Source organism: Babylonia areolata, chromosome 12 (genome assembly GCF_041734735.1).
Source record: "Babylonia areolata isolate BAREFJ2019XMU chromosome 12, ASM4173473v1, whole genome shotgun sequence".
NCBI lineage: Eukaryota > Metazoa > Mollusca > Gastropoda > Neogastropoda > Buccinidae > Babylonia > Babylonia areolata.
Window position 1 is genome coordinate 11,883,310 of NC_134887.1, and position 20,120 is coordinate 11,903,429.

General features: G+C 44.8%; 1 protein-coding gene across 1 annotated transcript in view; it reads left to right on the forward strand.

Annotated features, from left to right (window-relative positions):
- Positions 1–20,120, forward strand: part of LOC143287834 (uncharacterized) — a 230,714-nt gene that overhangs the window by 205,101 nt on the left and 5,493 nt on the right. Inside the window, exons 22-29 of the mRNA XM_076596072.1 lie at positions 279–410; positions 3,611–3,828; positions 6,404–6,452; positions 7,429–7,533; positions 9,472–9,555; positions 13,649–13,842; positions 15,769–15,874; positions 16,265–16,450. Coding sequence (XP_076452187.1) covers positions 279–410; positions 3,611–3,828; positions 6,404–6,452; positions 7,429–7,533; positions 9,472–9,555; positions 13,649–13,842; positions 15,769–15,874; positions 16,265–16,450 — 1,074 coding nt within the window. The remainder of the gene's footprint in view (positions 1–278; positions 411–3,610; positions 3,829–6,403; positions 6,453–7,428; positions 7,534–9,471; positions 9,556–13,648; positions 13,843–15,768; positions 15,875–16,264; positions 16,451–20,120) is intronic.

Consider the following 20,120-nt stretch of genomic DNA (forward strand, 5'->3'; position numbering starts at 1 on the left):
CACAACGCCAACACAACACAACACAACACAACACAACGCCAACACAACACAACACAACACAACACAACACAACACAACGCCAACACAACACAACACAACACAACACAACACAACACAACACAACACAACGCCAACACAACGCCAACACAACACAACACAACACAACACAACGCCAACGCAACACAAACACAATCCTCACCACCCCATCACCATACATCGATGTGTTCTGATGATGATGATGATGATGATGACGGCGCCCACGTCTCCATCCCCGACAGGAGCTGGAGGAGCAGAGGCGCCAGAGCCGAGAGGCTGTCAAGGAGAAGGCGGCGGCAGTGGCCAAGGCCAAGGACGAGGTCAGAGTTCACAGCAAAACAGAGCTGGACGCCGTACGGGAGCAGCTGAAACAGGTCAGTACGGTGGTTGTGGTGGATAGGGTGGGTGGGTATGTGTTAGAGGGTGTGGGTGGGTGTGTAGGTGGGTGGGTGAGATGGAAGGGGGCGGCGGGAGGAGGGGGTGTGTGTGGGGGGCGGGGGGGGGTTGACGGGTGAGAGATTGTGAGGAAGGGAGGGTGGGAGGGAGGAAGAGGTAGAGAGAGAGGGGAGAGTGGGGGGTGAGGGAGAGAGAGTGGGGGGTGAGGGAGAGAGGGGGGAGGGAAAGAGGGAGAGAGAGTGGGGGGGGGGGAGAGGGGGGAGGGAGAGAGGTAGAGAGAGTGGGGGTGAGGGAGAGAGAGGGGGGGAGGGAGAGAGAGGGGGGGGAGGGAGAGAGGTAGAGAGAGTGGGGGGTGAGGGAGAGAGAGGGGGAGGGAGAGAGAGGGGGATTGGGGGTGAGGGAGAGAGGTAGAGAGAGTGGGGGGGAGAGAGGTAGGGAGAGTGGGGGTGAGGGAGAGAGGTAGAGAGAGTGGGGAGGGAGAGAGGTAGGGAGAGTGGGGGTGAGGGAGAGAGGTAGAGAGAGTGGGGGGGGAGAGAGGTAGAGAGAGTGGGGGGGGAAGAGAGGTAGAGAGAGTGGGGGGGAGAGAGGTAGAGAGAGTGTGGGGGGGAGAGAGGTAGAGAGAGTGGGGGGGAGAGAGGTAGAGAGAGTGTGGGGTGGAGAGAGGTAGAGAGAGTGGGGGGGAGAGAGGTAGAGAGAGTGTGGGGGGGAGAGAGGTAGAGAGAGTGGGGGGGAGAGAGGTAGAGAGAGTGGGGGGGAGAGAGAGGTAGAGTGGGGGGGGAGAGAGGTAGAGAGAGTGGGGAGGGAGAGAGGTAGAGAGAGTGGGGGGGGGGGAGAGAGGTATGGAGAGTGGGGGGGAGAGAGGTAGAGAGAAGGGGGAGGGAGAGAGGTAGAGAGTGGGGGGAGGGAGAGAGGTAGAGAGTGGGGGGAGGGAGAGAGGTAGAGAGAGGGGGGAGGGAGAGAGAGGGGGAGGGAGAGAGGTAGGGAGAGTGGGGGTGAGGGAGAGAGAGGGGGGGAGAGGTAGGGAGAGTGGGGGTGAGGGAGAGAGAGGGGGGGAGGTAGGGAGAGTGGGGGGGAGGGAGAGAGAGGGGGGGGAAAGAGGTAGAGAGAGTGGGGGGATAGAGGTAGAGAGGGGGGAGGGAGAGAGGTAGAGAGAGGGGGGAGGGAGAGAGGTAGGGAGAGTGGGGGTGAGGGAGAGAGAGGGGGGGAGAGAGGTAGGGAGAGTGGGGGTGAGGGAGAGAGAGTGGGGGAGGTAGGGAGAGTGGGGGTGAGGGAGAGAGAGGGGGGGAGGGAGAGAGGTAGAGAGAGGGGGGAGGGAGAGAGGTAGGGAGAGTGGGGGGGAGGGAGAGAGAGGGGGGGAGAGAGGTAGAGAGAGTGGGGGGTGAGGGAGAGAGTGGGAGGTGAGGGAGAGAGTGGGGGGTGAGGGAGAGAGAAGGGGAAGGGAGAGAGAGTGGGGGGAGGGAGAGAGGTGGAGAGGGAGAGAGGTAGAGAGAGTGGGGGTGAGGGAGAGAGAGGGGGAGGGAGAGAAGGAGAGAGAGTGGAGGGGGAGGGAGAGAGGGGGAGGGAGAGAGAGTGGGGGGTAAGGGAGAGAGGGGGAGGGAGAGAGGTAGAGAGAGTGGGGGTGAGGGAGAGAGAGGGGGTGGGACAGAGTGTGATGGAGAGAGGCAGGGAGAGGTAGAGAGAGAGGGGGGGGGGAGAGGAAGGGAGAGGTAGAGAGAGAGAGTGGGGAGAGAGAGGGGGGAGGGAGAGAGGTAGACAGAGTGGGGTGAGAGAGGGGGGAGGGAGAGAGGTAGAGAGAGGAAGAGAGAGAGAGAGAGAGAGAGAGAGAGAGAGAGAGAGAGAGAAACAGACAGTGTTCAGAGCTTAGAACTCAAAGCGTGTTTTTATTCAAGGATTAACATTATTAGGCATGTCATTTTCTTCCATTCTGTTCTCGCTAATCTACATTATGATGAAGGAAGAGGAAAAAAATTCAAAAAGAAAAAAAAACCAAACTCATCGCGCAGAATGACACGACTGATAAAGAATGAACACACGCGCACGCATACATACACACACGCGCACGCACACACGCACAGACACGCGCGTGCACACACACACACACACGCACACACACAGACAAGGCGCGCGCGCACACTTACACACACACACACACACACACACACATATATATATATATATATATATATATATATATATAATGTATTATGATATAATTATAATATTACTATTATTGTTATTACTAGTATCATTATGGTAGATTTGTACTGTCATTACCATCATCATCGGCGTCACTGTCATCATCATCGTTATTATTATCGTCATCATCGTCATCACCAATCATCACCACAAATCACAATCATCACTGTTCACAATCACCACCATCCACCATCACCGTCACCACCAATCATCCTCAAAATCACCACCATCACAATCATTACCATCACAGTCATCACCATCACAATCATCACCAATCATCTTCACAATCATCACCATCACAATCACCACCAATCGTCCTCGCAATTACCACCAACCACCATCACGATCACCACCAATCACAATCATCACCAATCATCATCACCATCACCACCATCACAATCACCACCAATTACCATCACCAATCATCCCCACCACTGATTATCCTCACAGTCATCACCACCACAATCACCACCAATGGTCACCACAATCACCAACACCACAATCACCACCAATCATTTTAACAACCACCACCATCACAATCACCACCAATCATTTTAACAACCACCACCACCACAATCACCACCAATGGTCACCACAATCACCAACACCACAATCACCACCAATCATTTTAACAACCACCACCACCACAATCACCACCAATGGTCACCACAATCACCAACACCACAATCACCACCAATCATTTTAACAACCACCACCATCACAATCACCACCAATCATTTTAACAACCACCACCATCACAATCACCAACACCACAATCGCCACCAATCATCTTAACAACCACCACCATCACAATCACCAACACCGCAATCACCACCAACCATCCTCATCACCATCACAATCACCACCATCACAATCACCACCAACCTCACCACCGTTCACGTACCACCACCACCCCCTCCCCCCTCCTCCCCCCTCCTCCCCCCCGTACCCCGACCCCCCCACCTGACCCCAACCATCACAGGACATGCAGCGGGAGGTGGACAGACTCCAGACCCAGCTGCAGAAGGCGGAGGAAGAGGCCCGAGGCCTCAGGGCCGACAAGCAGGCCGCCGAGGGCAGGGAGCGGGACAAGACGCATGCGCTGGAGCGAGCCGAGAAGACCGTCATCACGGAAATCAACGAGGAGTGCCGAAGGTCCGCCGCCATGGTGGGTGTGACGCCGCGACAGGTGCAACTCAGGTAGGAGAGAATGGGAGAGAGAGAGAGAGAGAGAGAGAGAGAGAGAGAAGGAGGAAGGAATTTTTGTTTAATGTCCCGTCACACATATCGGTGATTGAAGACATTTTGTAAAAGTATTTATGAATACATCTGAGTATTATCGGTTAGAAGGGGTGGGAGATGTGGATGAATGGAGGGTTTGGGGAAACTGGGCAAATGAGGGTAAAAATGTGGGTGAAATTTGAAAGAAAAACAAAACAAACAAACAAACAACAACAAAAAAAAACCCTCTAAATACAGTTACAGGAAATTACTTAAAGGACTTCGTAAAAGAGAAGTCGTTAAACTGACAAGCGAAACAACTGATAATGAATGCAAAAAGTCAAAAACATCAACGTTCTCAGTCACTTGTGAAGACACACTTTCGTGTACAAAAGGCTTCATCAAGCTACAGTGAAAAATTATATGCTCAATTGTCAGGTTATTAAAGCATATACACTTGACATTAGAACAATACTTGGTCCGTAATGAATTTGATAATAGAGAGAGAGAGGGGGGGGCGGGGGGAGAGAAGATAAGACAAGACAAGGCAAATTCTTTATTTTAAGGATAATAGATAAGCACTGGTTTGCTTTTTTTTACATCCAGTCCCCGCCCTGAATAGGGTCTACACTACACAATACTAAATAAAATGAAAGCATAGTGTTAGCAGAGATACATAACAGAGGAGAGTTTTTTTAATTATTAAAAGAACAAACAAATAACACACACACAGACACACACACACACACACACACACACACACACACACACACACATGACATACAGGCACAAGCATGGTGTTAGTAAAATGCACAGGAAAAAAATGAACAAAATGAAAGAAACAAACACACACATCATACACCGCACTACAGACCAAAGTGGGGGATGGGGGGTCAGGGAGGTTCTCAGTCAACCATACACATTTGACAAACAGTATCATTAAAATGAACGATATACATAACACAGTATGGCATAAGGTGGGAAAGGCAATGTTTTTTGAAGGTGGTTGGGCAATGGTGTTGTTTAATTGTTTCTGGGAGTGAGTTCCATAGGGTGGCGCCTGAGTAAACCAGACTGGATTTGAACAAGTCAATTCTTGGAATTGGGATATGGACTTCGGGGGGTGGATTCCTTGATGAATTTACAGAAAATTTGTCTGTTAATGTTGGTGGTGCATTACCTGTCATAATCTTATCCATCGTGATTCCTTTATTTTACTCTAATCTACGGATTAGTGGGAGAATATCCGCTTGAGAGAGACACAGAGAGAGGGAGAGTGTGTGTGTGTGTGTGTGTGTGTGTTCTTCTTCTTACGTGTGTGTGTGGGTGTGTGTTTATGGGGGTTGTATGTATGTATCACGTGTGTGTGTGTGTGTGTGTGTGTGTGTGACGGGAGGGTTGTGATGACGGACAGGAGAGGGCAAAAGGAGGGGGGGAAATGAGGTCATGGAAGAGGGGGGAGGAAGAGGGGGGAAGGGGTGCAGGAAATGTCAATCAAAGCAAAGTGGTGCAACTCTCACGGAAAACACGTGCAACACAAAGCGATTTCGTCGCAGGAAAAGCTTGTGAGTATTATTCACAATGTGACTTGGAATTTGATGGCAATGGGAAGAAATTACTTCGGGGGGAAAAAAATTCAGTTGTCGTACTCTCGATGTTTTTATTTTTTTAATTTTTTTTGTATGAACCCGAAAGGATTACCAGACACAGCAAATGTATGTGTGTGTTGTCAACCTCAATGGTGAGTTGATAGAAGTTAAGTTTGGTTGATTAGTTGATTGCTTTTTCTGTAGCTTTATTCGCTCTTGACTTTATGTATCTGGCAATATCCACATGATGGCCTTGAGGTAACGCGTCCGCCTAGGAAGCGAGAGAATCTGAAGCGCGCTGGATCGAATCAGCCGCCAATATTTTCTCTCCCTCCACTAGACCTTGAGTGATGATCTGGACGCTAGCCATTCGGATAAGACGATAAACCGAGGTCCCGTGTGCTTCACGCACTTAGCGCACGTAAAAGAACCCATGGCAATAAAGGTTGTTCCTGGCAAAATTCTGTAGAAAAATCCACTTCGACAGGAAAAACAAATAAAACTGCACGCAGGAAAAAAAACCAAAAAAGTGGTTGGCTCTGTAGTGTAGCGACGCGCTCTCCCTGGGGAGAGCAACCCGAATTTCACACAGAGAAATCTGTTGTGACAAAAAGAGAAATACAGTACAATACCATTTCCCCAGGTTCTTTTTTGTTGTTGTTGTTGTTGTCATTGCGAAGATAGAAATGGTAATGTAATGATGTTGTAATATTCAAACTGCAATATTTTCCCTCCACTCTTTTATTGACCATCTTTACGACATTCAAGAACGGAGGAAATGTGGAGTATATAATTATTGCAATGTCAGTCACCAGTCTATAACGTTTTCCGTCTTCGAAACGAAAGATTACAGGGCAAGAAATGTAGACATTGTCACGTAGATGATAATCCCCAATTTGTAATATATATGGAGAGAGAGAGAGGGAAATCTTCACTTCACTGCAGGCTGTATGTGTGTGTTTCAGCAATGTGACAGACTCAACCTCATCCCGTGCTTTGATCACTGCAGCCCTGGTGAGTTGATGTGTGTGTGTATTTCTGTGTGAGTGTGTTTGTGTGTGTGTATGTGTGTGTGTGTGTGTGTGTTTGTATGTGTGTGTTTTTGTGTGTGTGTGTGTGTGTGTTTATATGTGTGTGTGTTTGTGTGTGTGTGTGTGTGTGTGTTTGTATGTGTGTGTTTTTGTGTGTGTGTGTGTGTGTGTTTATATGTGTGTGTGTGTGTTCATGAGTGTGTTTGGGTGGGTGGGTGGGAGGGTAGGTGTGCGTGTTAGCGTGTACCGAGGTGTGGATGTGTTTGTGTGTGTGTGTTCATGAGTGTGTTTGGGTGGGTGGGTGGGTGGGAGGGTAGATATGCGTGTTAGCGTGTACGGGGGTGTGGAGTGTGTGTGTGTGTGTGTGTTCATGACGTTCTTGACATAAATCGCCACCCTTTACCTACCAGGCGTCGTCATCGAGATTCGAAACCGTGAACCTCAGAGTGGAAGTCCAACGCTTTAACCACTGTATTTGTTCGTATTTGTATTTCTTTTTATCATAAAACAGATTTCTCTGTGTGAAATTCGGGCTGCTCTCTCCAGGGAGAGCGCGTCGCTACACTACAGCGCCACCCATTTTTTTTGTATTTTTTCTTGTGTGCAGTGGATTTTTCTACTGAATTTTGCCCGGAACAACCCTTCTGTTCCGTGAGTTCTTTTACGTGCGCAAAGTGCATGCTGCACACAGGACCTCGGTTTATCGTCTCATTCGAATGACTAGCGTCCAGACCACCACTCAAGGTCTAGTGGAGGGGGGGGAAATAGCAGCAGCTGAGCCGTGATTCGAACCAGCGCGCTCAGATTCTCTCGCTTCCTAGGCGGACGCGTTACCTCTAGGCCATCACTCCACTAATATATATATATATATATATATATATATATATATATAAGTATCCATGTCATTTTCATTCATCATACAAGTCGTGTTGTTCCCGATCTTTTCCTGCCATCGTCAGGCCAATTTGCGGGCGGTGAACGAAGAACTCCGAAACCAGCTACAGGAAGTGACGTCAGAACTGGAGACGTGTCGAGCCACGATCTCCTCATTGCAGAAAGAGCAGGTGAGGAATGTGTCATGGTGTGATTGTGTGGGTTGGGTGAGGATGGTTGTGAGGAGGGTGTGGGTGTGGGGAAGGGTTGTGAGGGTATGACTGTGTTGGGCGGGTTGTGATTGTTTGGGGGAGTGATTGGTGGGAGGTGGGAGGGGAGTGGGGAGGGGTTTGATTGTTAAGGGGGAAGAAAGATTTGTGATTGTGTGTCTGTGGTTGTGTGTGGGTATGATTGTGTGGGATAGTGTGTGCTGTTGTGGGTTTGGTTGTACGGGCGTGGGTGTGACTAGGGGGCGTGATCGTGGGTGCATTTGTGTAGATGTGATTGTGCGGGTGTGGTTGTATTTGTGTGGTTGTGTTGATTTGATTGTGTGGGTGTGATTGTGTGAATGATTATGTGGGTGTAGTTGTGTGGACGTGATTGTGTGAATGATTATGTGGGTGTAGTTGCGTGGACGTGATTGTGTGAATGATCATGTCTTCTTCTTCTTCTTCTTTCCGTTACACGACCAACATCGACTTGCCGATGACTCTGTCGTGGTTCATGCATGCTGGGTATTTTCGTGTCTCCATAACCCACCGATCACTGACATGGGTTACAGGATCTTTAACGTGCGTATTTGATCTTCTGCGTGCTTATACACACGAAGGGGGTTCAGGCACTAGCACGTCTGCACATATGTTGACCTGGGAGATCGAAAAAATCTCCACCCTTTACCCACCAGGCGCCGTTACCGTGATTCGAACCCAGGACCCTCAGATTGAAAGTCCAACGCTTTAACCACTCGGCTATTGCGCCATGTGGGTGTAGTTGCGTGGATGTGATTGTGTGAATGATTATTTGGGTGTAGTTGCGTGGTTGTGATTGTGTGTGATTGTGTGGGTGCAGTTATATATATAGGTGTGGTTGTGTGGGTGTGATTGTGTGGGGTGTTGATGTGTGAATGTGTGTGATTGTTGGTGCGTTCGTGTGGATGTGGTTGTGTGGCTGTGAAGGTTTGGTTGCAGGATTGTGTGTTAGTGTGTATCTTCTTCTTTTTCTTCGTTCGTGGTCTGCAACTACCACGTTTACTCGTATGTATACAAGTGAGCTTTTACGTGTATGACTGTTTTTACCCCGCCATGTGGGCAGCCGTACTCCGCTTTCGGAAGTGTGGTTGTGTGTGAGTGTGTGATTGTTTAGATATGATTGTGTGGGAGGTGGTGTCGTTGCATGGCAAGGGGTGTGCTTGTGTGTGGTAGTGAATCTTGTGAGGAGGGGGGTGGGGGGGGGTGAGTGGGTGTGATTTCTGATTGTGACTCTGTGGGTATGGGCGTATGGAAGTTATTGTCATTGTGTGGGGATGTTGTGATTGGTTGTTATGGGTTGTCAATCTGATGGTGGTTGTTACAGCCCACGCATGCACGTGGTAATGCTTCAGTTTGTGAGTCGTTGCTCACGTTTGGGTGTGAGCACGTGACTGTGGGAATGCCCAAAAGTGGATTTGTGTATGTCTCTGTGTGCTTGTGTGTGTGTGTGTGTGTGTGTGTGTGACTCGTGTGGAGAGTAGAAAACAAACAAATGGCGCGCTGCTGTGCACAAAGGCGCCAAGTTGTGCGAGGCCAACAGGACTGCTGCAGCTGTTCAGAAGAGGCAGGCCAGAAAGTCACGGGCAAACAAGCTCCCTGACAATGATATACCTGTCTTTGTCTGCCCCAACTGTCAGCGAACATTTCGTGCGCAGATTGGACTATTCAGCCATCTGCGCATTCACAGATAGATTCATGAGCATCCTCCCCCCCCCACCCCACCACCACCCTCCCCCCATCCCCCAGCTGGATGACAACGATGGTCATCATCGATCTCGATGGACACACCACCACCAGAAAACAAACAACTGCTACTATTTGATCTCTTGTGTGTGTGTGCCATGGACGAATCATTCAACGCGCCAATCATTTTCTGCACAGGTTGAAGCTGTGGAAAGGGTGCGGCTGGAACTGGAGACACAGAAAACACTGGAGCTGGAGAAAGTGAAAGAGAAGCTGATCAAAGTAAGCACAAACATTTTAAATTAACAACATGTCTGTGACACGTCTCCAGAACAGCAAGCTTACCCCTGTCTTGATGCAATTCTGGTCATTTAGAAATGTAAGGTGTTCAAAGTATTTGTTTGATTGATTGATATGTATACTTATCTAGCGCCTATCCTCGGTCGGAGACCAAGCTCTAGGCGCTTTACAAACACGGGGTCATTTACACAACAGGCTGTCTACCTGGGTAGAGCCGACTGACGGCTGCCATTGGGCGCTCATCATTCGTTTCCTGTGTCATTCAGTCAGATTTCAGGTACGCACACATACATGCTCAAACATGTAGCATTTTAACATTTTCCGTGTATGACCGTTTTGTTTATTTGCCCCGCCATGCAGGCAGCCATACTCCGTTTTCGGGGGGTGCATGCTGGGTATGTTCTTGTTTCCATAACCCACCGAACGCTGACATGGATTACAGGATCTTCAACGTGCGTATTAATTTTGATCTTCTGCGTGCGTATACACACGAAGGGGGGTCTGCACATATGTTGACCTGGGAGATCGGAAAAATCTCCATACTTTACCCACCAGGCGCCACCGAGATTCGAACCCGGGACCCTCAGATTGAAAGTCCGGCGCTTTAACCATTCGGCTGTTGCACCCTTCCAAAAAATTGGGGAATTCATTTTGTCTATGGAATGAGTGAGTGAAACACTACAAAAGTGTCCGAACTGTTACGTTTTCAAGATCAGTGATATCTCTTGCAGAATTTTCTTTTCTTTTCCTTTCTCCTTGTTACACACGCCTGTGGGATGCAAAACGGATAAGAAAGTGACAAGTTCGATTCCGCAGTCACTCTTGTATTCAAAGCTTTGAATGAGTCACGATGAATATGTCTTGAAAATCATATACAGAAAAGAAAAAATATATATATAGGCAAGAACGCGAAGTGTTTAAAAAAGATATCGCGTCATGTCCTTGGAAAGTTAAAGCTTTTTGTCAGTGCGAATGAATGTCTGCGTGTTCGTGTGTGCGTGGTTCGGTATCATTTTGGTCGGTGCTTTTTCTTTTGTTTGTTTGGTGGTGTTTGGGGGGCGTGGTTTTGTTGTTGTTTTTTTTGGGGGGGGGGGGGGGGTTCTTTTTTTCTGTTGTTTTAAGTTGTTCTTTTTTTTAAAAATATTTTACACATCCTGTGTAAATCAGTTCATTTATTCATTTGTTCATTCATTCATCCATTCATTCTTCTTCTTTTTTCCCTCACCACATCAGTGTTCACCAGCGTTTGTCATAATCCCCATACCCACCCCAAACCTCCCCCCATTTCTGATTGTCAGCTGGAAGTGGATGCCCTTGACCTCGGTCACACAGAAGCTCGCTATCTCCGCTCCCGCCCCCCACCTACTCCAGCACTTCCTCCTCCTCCTCCTCCCCCGCCACCCACCAAAGCTTTTCTCTCTAGCGGCCAGCATAGCTACCACTTCGACGGCTCGAAAAATGTGTGAGAGGTTTCACGTGTGGTTTGACCTTTAATAATTCTCTTGGAGAGTGTGTGTGTGTGTGTGTGTGTGTGTGTGTGTGTGTGTGAGTGTGTAACGACCCTAACTGCTTTTTTTTCCTTTCCCTTGTTAATGTTAAATCGTGTGCATCGTCTGGAACTTTCACCCATTCGCACCGCCCGCCACCCCCCCACCCCCTTCTCACCTACCTTCCTGGTTAATCACTTTGTGTTTTTATTTATTCATTCATTTATTTATTTATCGATTGAAATATCTTTTAATTTGTATTTTTTTTATTTATCTATTTTGGTTTAAACAGTATTTTATTTGAAGCATGTCACAATACAGCACAGCTATATCAGATGAACAGGACAACAAGAAAATCTTATACCAATGCAAAGTCCTGTCCTGATACATGTATATATATACTAAGTAAGTGACGGATGTCATCATAGCTGGAAGTTTTGAAGAAGAAGAAAAAAAAGTGACCATATACACGAATTCCAACAAATCTAAACTAAGAATGTAAGTAAAGTGAAACAACATGAGGAATTAACCTAGTTGTGGAGAGAAGATGTATTCGTTTGTTTACTTATTTATTTATTTGTTTGTTTATTCATTCGTTTATGAATGACAACATTCCAGTGTGAAAATTAATACTTAAAACTAGATGTCTGTTATCAAGAGTGTGCGTGACAGTGACATGAAAGGAATTTCTTCTCCTCTTCAGTTCAAAAATGATTAATGCTGTGTGCGTAATGTGGTGTTTGGTTGTTGTTGTTGTTGTTGTAGTCATTTGTATATGTTCGTTTGTTTTGATTAAGCGTGTTACATTTCTACACTAATTTCGGGAGTTTCTTGCCAGATGGTGAATTTGGTGTGTAATGTGGTGTTTGGTGGTTGTTGTTATTGTGGTATGCTCGTTTGTTTTAATTAAGCGTGTTAACCTTTCTACTCAAATTTCAGAGGTTTCTTTGCCAGATTTTGACTTGAACCTGTTGGGGGTTTTTTTCTTCTTTTTTTTCTTTTTCTCTTTTTTTTTTTTTGTTTTGATTTTATTCTCTTTTTTTTTTTAAATTTACATGTTGTTCACGTTTCGTTTCTGTGATAGTGTCCATGTTCATTCAGTGACTGCGTTGTAATACTGATTTACTGGTTTTATGTTTCCCTCTTATCTTCATTCAGGGTTGGGGTTGAGTTGTTGTTGTTTGCACTGCGGTTTTTGTTTTCTGCGACTAACTTGTGCGGTTCTATCTTGATGATGAAGAATTCCGGTTTTGGTGACTCTGAAATTATAAGAAAACTGAATTTTGATAACCGTGTTCATCAGGGAGGAGAGATGGAGGTGTGGAGGGTGGGTTGTGGAATTGATCTTTTTTTTTTTATTATACATTTCCTGTGTGTGTGTGAGTGCGAGTGTGTCCATATTGTTGTAAAAGAGAGGGAGACAGAGAGACAGAGAGAAATAATTATATGTGCCATATCAGACTGAAAAGTCAAATACTGTCTGTATGCAGGCACGGTTTGTTGTGTGAACACTTGGTACCGCAATCCATAGGCGTTATTTTTTTTTAGTTAACCCCTTTTTTTCATTTGTTTAGTTTAAATAAATCTATAACTGTTCAACACTGCACATGATTACAATGCAAAACAACGACGAAAGAGCATCAACAAGCTTTGAGCTTTATACTGAGCTCACAACGTTGCACTTCAGTTTCAACGTTACTGTTGATGAAGCACAGTATCAACAGTAACAGCAACAAAACTTATTCATAAACATGTATTTATCTATTCATTTATTTATCTATCTATTTATTCACTTATATATCTATTTATTTATTTGTTTGTTCGTATTTGTTTATATTTGTTTATATATTTATCAGTTTGTTTATTTATTCATTTGTTTGTAAGTTAATTTATTACCATCGTCAGGGCGAAAAAGTACTGGTCTCTTTACACTCAACGTTATCAGTAGTATCAGCAACAAAACTCATTCATAAACATGTATTTATTTATTTATTTATTCATTTATTTATATTTGTTTACATATTCATCTGTTTGTTTGTAAGTTAATTTATTACCATCGCCAAGGCGAATAGTACTGCTGTCTTTACACACAATGTTATCAGTAGTATCAGCAACAAAACTCATTCATAAATATGTATGTATTTATTTATTTATTCATTTATGTATATTTGTTTAAATTTGTTCATATATTTATCTGTTTGTTTGTGATTCAATTTATTACCATCGTCAGGGCGAAAAGTACTGCTCTCTTTACACATAACGTTATCAGTAGTATCAGTAACAAAACTTATTCATAAACATGCATTTATCTATTTATCTATTTATCATTTATTTATATTTGTTAATATATTTATCTGTTTGTAAGTTAATTTATTACCATCGTAAGGCGAAAAGCACTGCTCTCTTCACACACAACGTTAACTCTGTTCACCCCGACCGTAACACACCGCCACCACCATCACCACCACAGCCATGGCAGTTGTTTTTGGTTGGGTGTTTTTTTGTTGTTGTTGTTTTAGCGTGTGTGATGATGATGACAATTAACCCTCACAACTCTTGCACCACCAACCCCCCTCCACTCCCTACAGGAGCACACAGAGGAACTAGCGCGCGTGGCGCAGGCGAGCGCTCGCCAGTCGCTGGCCAACACCATGGTTGGCGCCCTGAGGCGCAAGGACTCAGAGATTGAGCAGCTCAAACAGGCGCTGGGCGCCTCCAGGGACCAGGCGGCGGAGAAATACGCCCGGCTGTACCAGACGCAGCTGGCCCAAGAGTTGGAGAAGTAGGCTGGTGGATGGGGGGGTAGGGTAGGGGGGAAAGGGGAGGGGGCGAAGAAAAGGGTTACTGGGTTGTGAAGTGAAATGATGATCGAAATTTAAATAGAACGAATGGATTCTCTTTCTTTTTATTTTAATGGATGTTTTCGTTTTTTTGTTGTTGTTTTTTGTTGTTTTGGGGGAGGTTTTGGGTTTGTTTTTTTTTGTTTTGGTTTGGTTTTGTTGTTTTTTGTTGTTGTTTTTTTTGGGGGTCAACAAACGTGGAAAATCGCTCACAAAGTATTGGGAATACGGAATACGTGTTTAATTAAGGGTACAGTTTAAGTTGGTTGAATCAGGCAGGTAGAAAAAAAAGATAAAACGAAGAAAATGCAATGACGATGATGATATTGAATGGAACTGATTACAAAAAAAGACACACACACACACACACACACACACATACACACACACACACAAAGAAAAGAAAACCCAGATAGAAAGACATATTCATCATTAAGAAAGGAGCAAAATCCGCTGGTGGATATTCCGTTTTGAAAGTACAGGAACACGAATTTATAAGCTTTCAAGGCTACGACAACAGTTGGAGAAGTAGGCTTTGGGTATACGGGTGGGGTGCGGAAGAAGAGGGTTAATGGGTTGTGAAATGAAAAGACTGAATTTTAAATGGAACGAATGGCATTCTTATAATCAATGTTTTCGTTTAAGAAACGGGGGAGAATCCGCTGGAAGGTATTCACAGCTTTCAAGTTAGGCGGATATGGAATACAGTTGTTTTTTTTAATCAAGAGTGTAGTATGAATTGGTTGAATTAGGCGGGGAGAGAAGAATTAATACTAAGAAAAATGCAGTGACGATGGCATTAAATGGAATGAATAAGAAATTAAGAAGTTCTCATTATCTTTAAGAAATTAACACAATCCACTGGAAGATTCAAAGTTTGCCAATGGTTTTCATACACGTTATATATAGGACACATGAAGATTTATGAATGATTTTAGGGTATGACATAAGATGTTAGACGTAATTGGACATGCACCTCTCTCTCTCTCTCTCTCTCTCTCTCTCTCTCTCTCGCACGCATGCATGCACGCACACATACACAGACACACATAAGCAAGCAAGCAAGCGCGCACACACACCTCCACCTTCACCTCCCCTCGAGGTTTTCCGGTTTTGCACACATGTACACATTTTCACGTGATTGTTATAGCTTTCATATTCCACGTTTTCACACGTGCACACTATTGGCTTGTCTCGCAGTGTGGTGATGTGTGCTCAGCACAAACTTTTTTTGCTGTCAGTAAAAATGACACTAGAATATGAAAAAGGTGGTTGTTAGAATGTTGCCAGTAAATTTACAATGTAAAGCATCAGAATTCACTTCAATATGTTGAATAACTTTTTTTCCCCTTGAAATAATTGATTGTCGAATCGGAATACTTCCAACATCATATGAAGTTAGTTTTTATTGTTTAAACAACGCTGGTTTGGGTTATAAAAAAAGTATTCAGTATGAAACATTTAAAACCAAACATAGTCTAATTAGCATATTCATCTTGAAGACTGGTATGCAACATCAGAGATGCGAGCTAAACTCCTTTCAGAATTGTTCTTTTGCAACAACAGCAAAAAAACAAATCGCATTGAAAACGTGTAGGAATACGTTTCTGAGAATCTAGCTGTTCAGAAATTGTTCGTCATAGCTTTGTTGTGTAGCAGTATCATCAGACAGGATACTTTCTTATACTATATACCCAGTCAGATAACTTGGTCATGTAACGTAACACATGAATTCCGGAGTGAAAAAAAAAAAAAAAAAAACAAAGAGGCTCCCACACACACACACACGAAGTTGATAGAACACACATCTGGAAGTTACTGACGCGCGCACGGCTGACCATCACGTGGTGTGTGTGTGTTGTGTACAGGTCGCAGTCTCTGCTGCTGCAGTCTGCTCAGGAGCAGAAACACGTGAACGAGCAGCAACAAAGGGAGATAAACCGGCTGGAGAAGGAGGTGCAGAGGTTGGCCGTGGTAAGAGCTTCGTGGTGGTTTGTGTGTGTGTGTGTGTTTTGTTTGGTTTTTATTTCGGTTGGCCGTGGTAAGAGCTTCTTGGCTTGGTTTTCGTGTGGGATTTTTTTTGTTTTTTTGTTTTGTTTTTTTGATGGTGGTGGGTGGTTATTGTTATTGGGGTGGGTACTAGTAACTCACGCGCGCGCGCGCTCGCGCGCATACAAACACACACACACACACACACACACACACACACAGAGTTTTTTTCCCCGTCTAAAATCACTTCAGTGAACAGAAGTTAAATTAATGACCAACCAACACAGTCGCACTTTCGGATTCACAACAAAACACTATGACACCACTCAAAACTCTCCCCTTCATCTCCACACTGATGTCCACTCCACCATGCAGATGCAGAGCAACAACAAGGACTCCTCTCCCACGGGCGCCACCTCCCAGCATCAGCAGCAGCAGTTCCTGCAGGCCCGCATCAAGCAGCTCAACGCCGAGAACAACGAGCTGCGACGCAAGCACCTGCTGACCAAGCACAACGTGTCCGTGCCTGACCTGTCGACTGCTGCAGCATTGTCGCGCCCGGTGAGTTGCTTCCCTTGCAGGCTGTTTGTTAATTGGTTGCTTGGTTGTTTGTTTGTTTGCTTGTTGGCCGGGTCGCCGGAGTCATAAGTTTCAGTTTCAGTAGCTCAAGGAGGCGTCACTCCGTTCGGACAAATCCATATACGCTACACCACATCTGCCAAGCAGATGCCTGACCAGCAGCGTAACCCAACGCGCTTAGCCAGGCCTTGAGGAAAAAAAAAGGTGAATAAATGATAGATAAGCGTGCATAAATAAGTAAATAAATAAATGAATAATTACAATATAAAAAAGGTAGTAGTAATAATAATAATAATAATGAATGAATAAATAAATAAGACAACAATGATGATAAATAAGCAAATAAATGTAAAACATGAAGACACACATTCACACATACACCCACACATGCATAACTAACAGATATGCACCAAACATGCAGTTTCTCAGATATGAAAGCACAGTCATACACATAAACGTACATGAGTCCCAACACACACACATTACCCTACACCTCCTCTACCCCCTCCTCCACACACTCATTTCTAGGCTACGTATCGCAGCTTCCACTGCACACACACACACACACACACACGGAGTCATAAGTTGTTGTTTAGTGATGTTGTCTCGTTCGTCATTTATCAGATGGATTCCCCCGTGTCCTCGACAAAGGCGGCAGTACGTCGCAGGTCCTCCAGTCCTCCGTATAGAGCTTCGGGCCGCTGGGATTGGGGTTGTTTAGTGATGAGGGTAGTGGTGGTGGTGGTGATGATGATGATTATAAGGATGAGGAGAAGGCTTGGAGTATTTTGGGGGGTTTCTACATTTTGTAATGCATGTTCAATATTTCAGTATGGGTAAACAAGAAAGTAATACAAAAACATATATTTTCGTGGGTTTTTTTGGTACATTAATGTGTAATGCATGTTTAAAGGTGTTTGTATAAATTTTAGTATGGGTTTACAAGAAAGTAATACAAAAAGTAATCCTTTTGTTTTGTTTTGTACATTTGTAATGCATTTAAAAAAATGTTTTATAAATTTCATTATGGGTTGGCAAAAAAATAGTGCAAAAAAATCTAATAATAATGCAAATAGTGTACACAATATGAATGATTTGAATCTTCAGTTAGTGCTGTTTGGTGTTTAAATGAAATTGAAATCAAACCCAAGTGTTAGACGAAGGAACGAAGAAAGAAAATCCGTTTAATGTCTCTCGTCACTGATACTGGTGATAATAATACGTCTGCTCCAAGAATCGATCTTCACATGTGAATGTCATCATTGAAAAGCAAATAAGATGCAGTAGAGGAATGGAGGAAGGTGTGTAGTAAGGGGGGTGGGGGGATGGGAACAGTGTAGGTGGATGGTAGAATCAAAGATGAACATTTCAAACAAACTGAAGTGCAATTAAAGAAGGTTGTGTTGCAAAAGACTTCGTTAACTCTCTCCATACGAACGGCGAAAGAGACGACGTTAACAGCGTTTCACCCCAATTACCATCATCAAAATGTTGCAAGCGGAACGCTCTTATACTGAAGTGGTGAATGTTGACAAAGAATACCACAGTTCTGACGACGGAAGCTAAAGGTTGGGTCATTCAGACACCCACTGGACATCCGAGGGGTCTGTATAGAGGAGAAGAGAGGAGCGGCCGTACTGAGTGAGTTAAAGGGAAAGAAGGCTTTGATTGAACAAGGGAAACAACTGAGAGGAGGAGAAGATCACTGTGGTCTGCAGCAGAACGCAGCATGACGGCTGTGTGATGTCTCTTCTTTAAAGGGAGGAAAGTGGCAGAATGGTTTAGACGCTTATATCTACCAATACAGGGTCCTTGAGTTTGAATCCAGGTCTCGCCCTTTCTCTTAAAGATTGACTGTAAAATCCAACTGAGCGTCTGGTCATTCGGATGACTCTTATTTGTGTTTGTATTTATTTTTTTTTTATCACAACAGATTTCTCTGTGTGAAATTCGGTCTGCTCTCCCCAGGGACAGCGGGTCGCTACACTACAGCGCCACCCTCTTTTTATTGTTGTATTTTTTCCTGCGTGCAGTTTTATTTGTTTTTCCTATCGAAGTGGATTTTTCTACAGAATTTTGCCAGGAACAACCCTTTTGTTGCCGTGGGTTCTTTTACGTGCTCTAAGTGCATGCTGCACACGGGACCTCGGTTTATCGTCACATCCGAATGACTAGCGTCCAGACTACCACTCAAGGTCTAGTGGAGGGGGAGAAAATATCGGCGGCTGAGTCGTGATTCGAACCAGCGCCCTCAGATTCTCTCGCTTCCAAGGCGGACGCGTTACCGCTAGGCCATCACTCCACTCAAGGTTTACAATACACAGTTAAAATATATACATATCATGAAAAGAAACATTCGTGAACAAATCTCGCCAGCCTTGTCTGTTAATTCTTTTAAGCAATAGATAAATAGATGAGCAGAAAACAGCTCGCTTGGCTGGGCAGTTTGGATGAAGAAATGTTTGGGAGGAGGGGTAGGGGGACTCAATGTATTCTGAATCTAGAATAGGATAGAATATATATTTCATGAAACCTGAGGGTTTATAAGACACAATAAAACCTGTACATATCAAGAAAAGAAACATTCGAGAACAAATTTCGCCGTTAATCCTTTTAGTAAAAGCACCTCTCTAGACTTAAAAGAAGTTCAGTTTCAGTAGCTCAAGGAGGCGTCACTGCGTTCGGACAAATCCATATACGCTACACCACATCTGCCAAGCAGATGCCTGACCAGCAGCGTAACCCAACGCGCTTAGTCAGGCCTTGAAAAAAAAAAAGAAGGGGTGAATAAATAATAGATAAATACATTAAAAAAAATTTAGAAGAAGAAGAATTATATAAACTTAGAATAGAATAGAATGTCTTTATTACCAAGTGTACCGGGGTCACAAGGAATATGTGGGTGGGGGGGGGGGGGGGGATAGTACATAACAAGATACGAACAAAAATCGAAAATCATACACAAACACAGATACAGCAGAAATTAGGATACATACAAGTGCATGTCAATATGAAAACTTGCGCATACTCACACATGCACGCACTGCACACACACACTCACACACACACACACACACACTCACACACACACCCACACTCACACACACACACACACACATGCACGCGCGCACACACACACACATGCACGCGCGCGCACACACACTCATGCACGCGCGCACACACACACACACACACATACACACACACGTTTGAACAGAAGCTGCATATTACATGTGGATGGGGCTGATGACTAGATTTTCAGGTAGATGGTTGTTGATTGCACAATTCTGTTTATCATACTTTCGGGGGAAAAGCTATTGGCGAAGCGATTGGTTTTCGTCCTTATACTTCCGTACCATCGACCAGAGGGTGGCATCTCGAAAATCCCGAAAACAGGATGTGATTCGTCCTGGCTGATTGATTTTACTTTTTTGAGTAGCCGCTTATAATATGTGTCTTCTAGAGAAGGTCGATCAGCCCCGGTAATCTTGGTGGCAGTTTTTACGAGTCTGTTAAAGGGCTGCAACTTCTGCAGCGGGACAAAGGGGAGGTTACATACTTCCGGGAGGTTATCTGCCGTAGTACTTTCGTTTTCTCCGCATAGGCGGATAGTAGTTTGCACAGGACAGGAATGTCAGACCCCTGCCGGAGT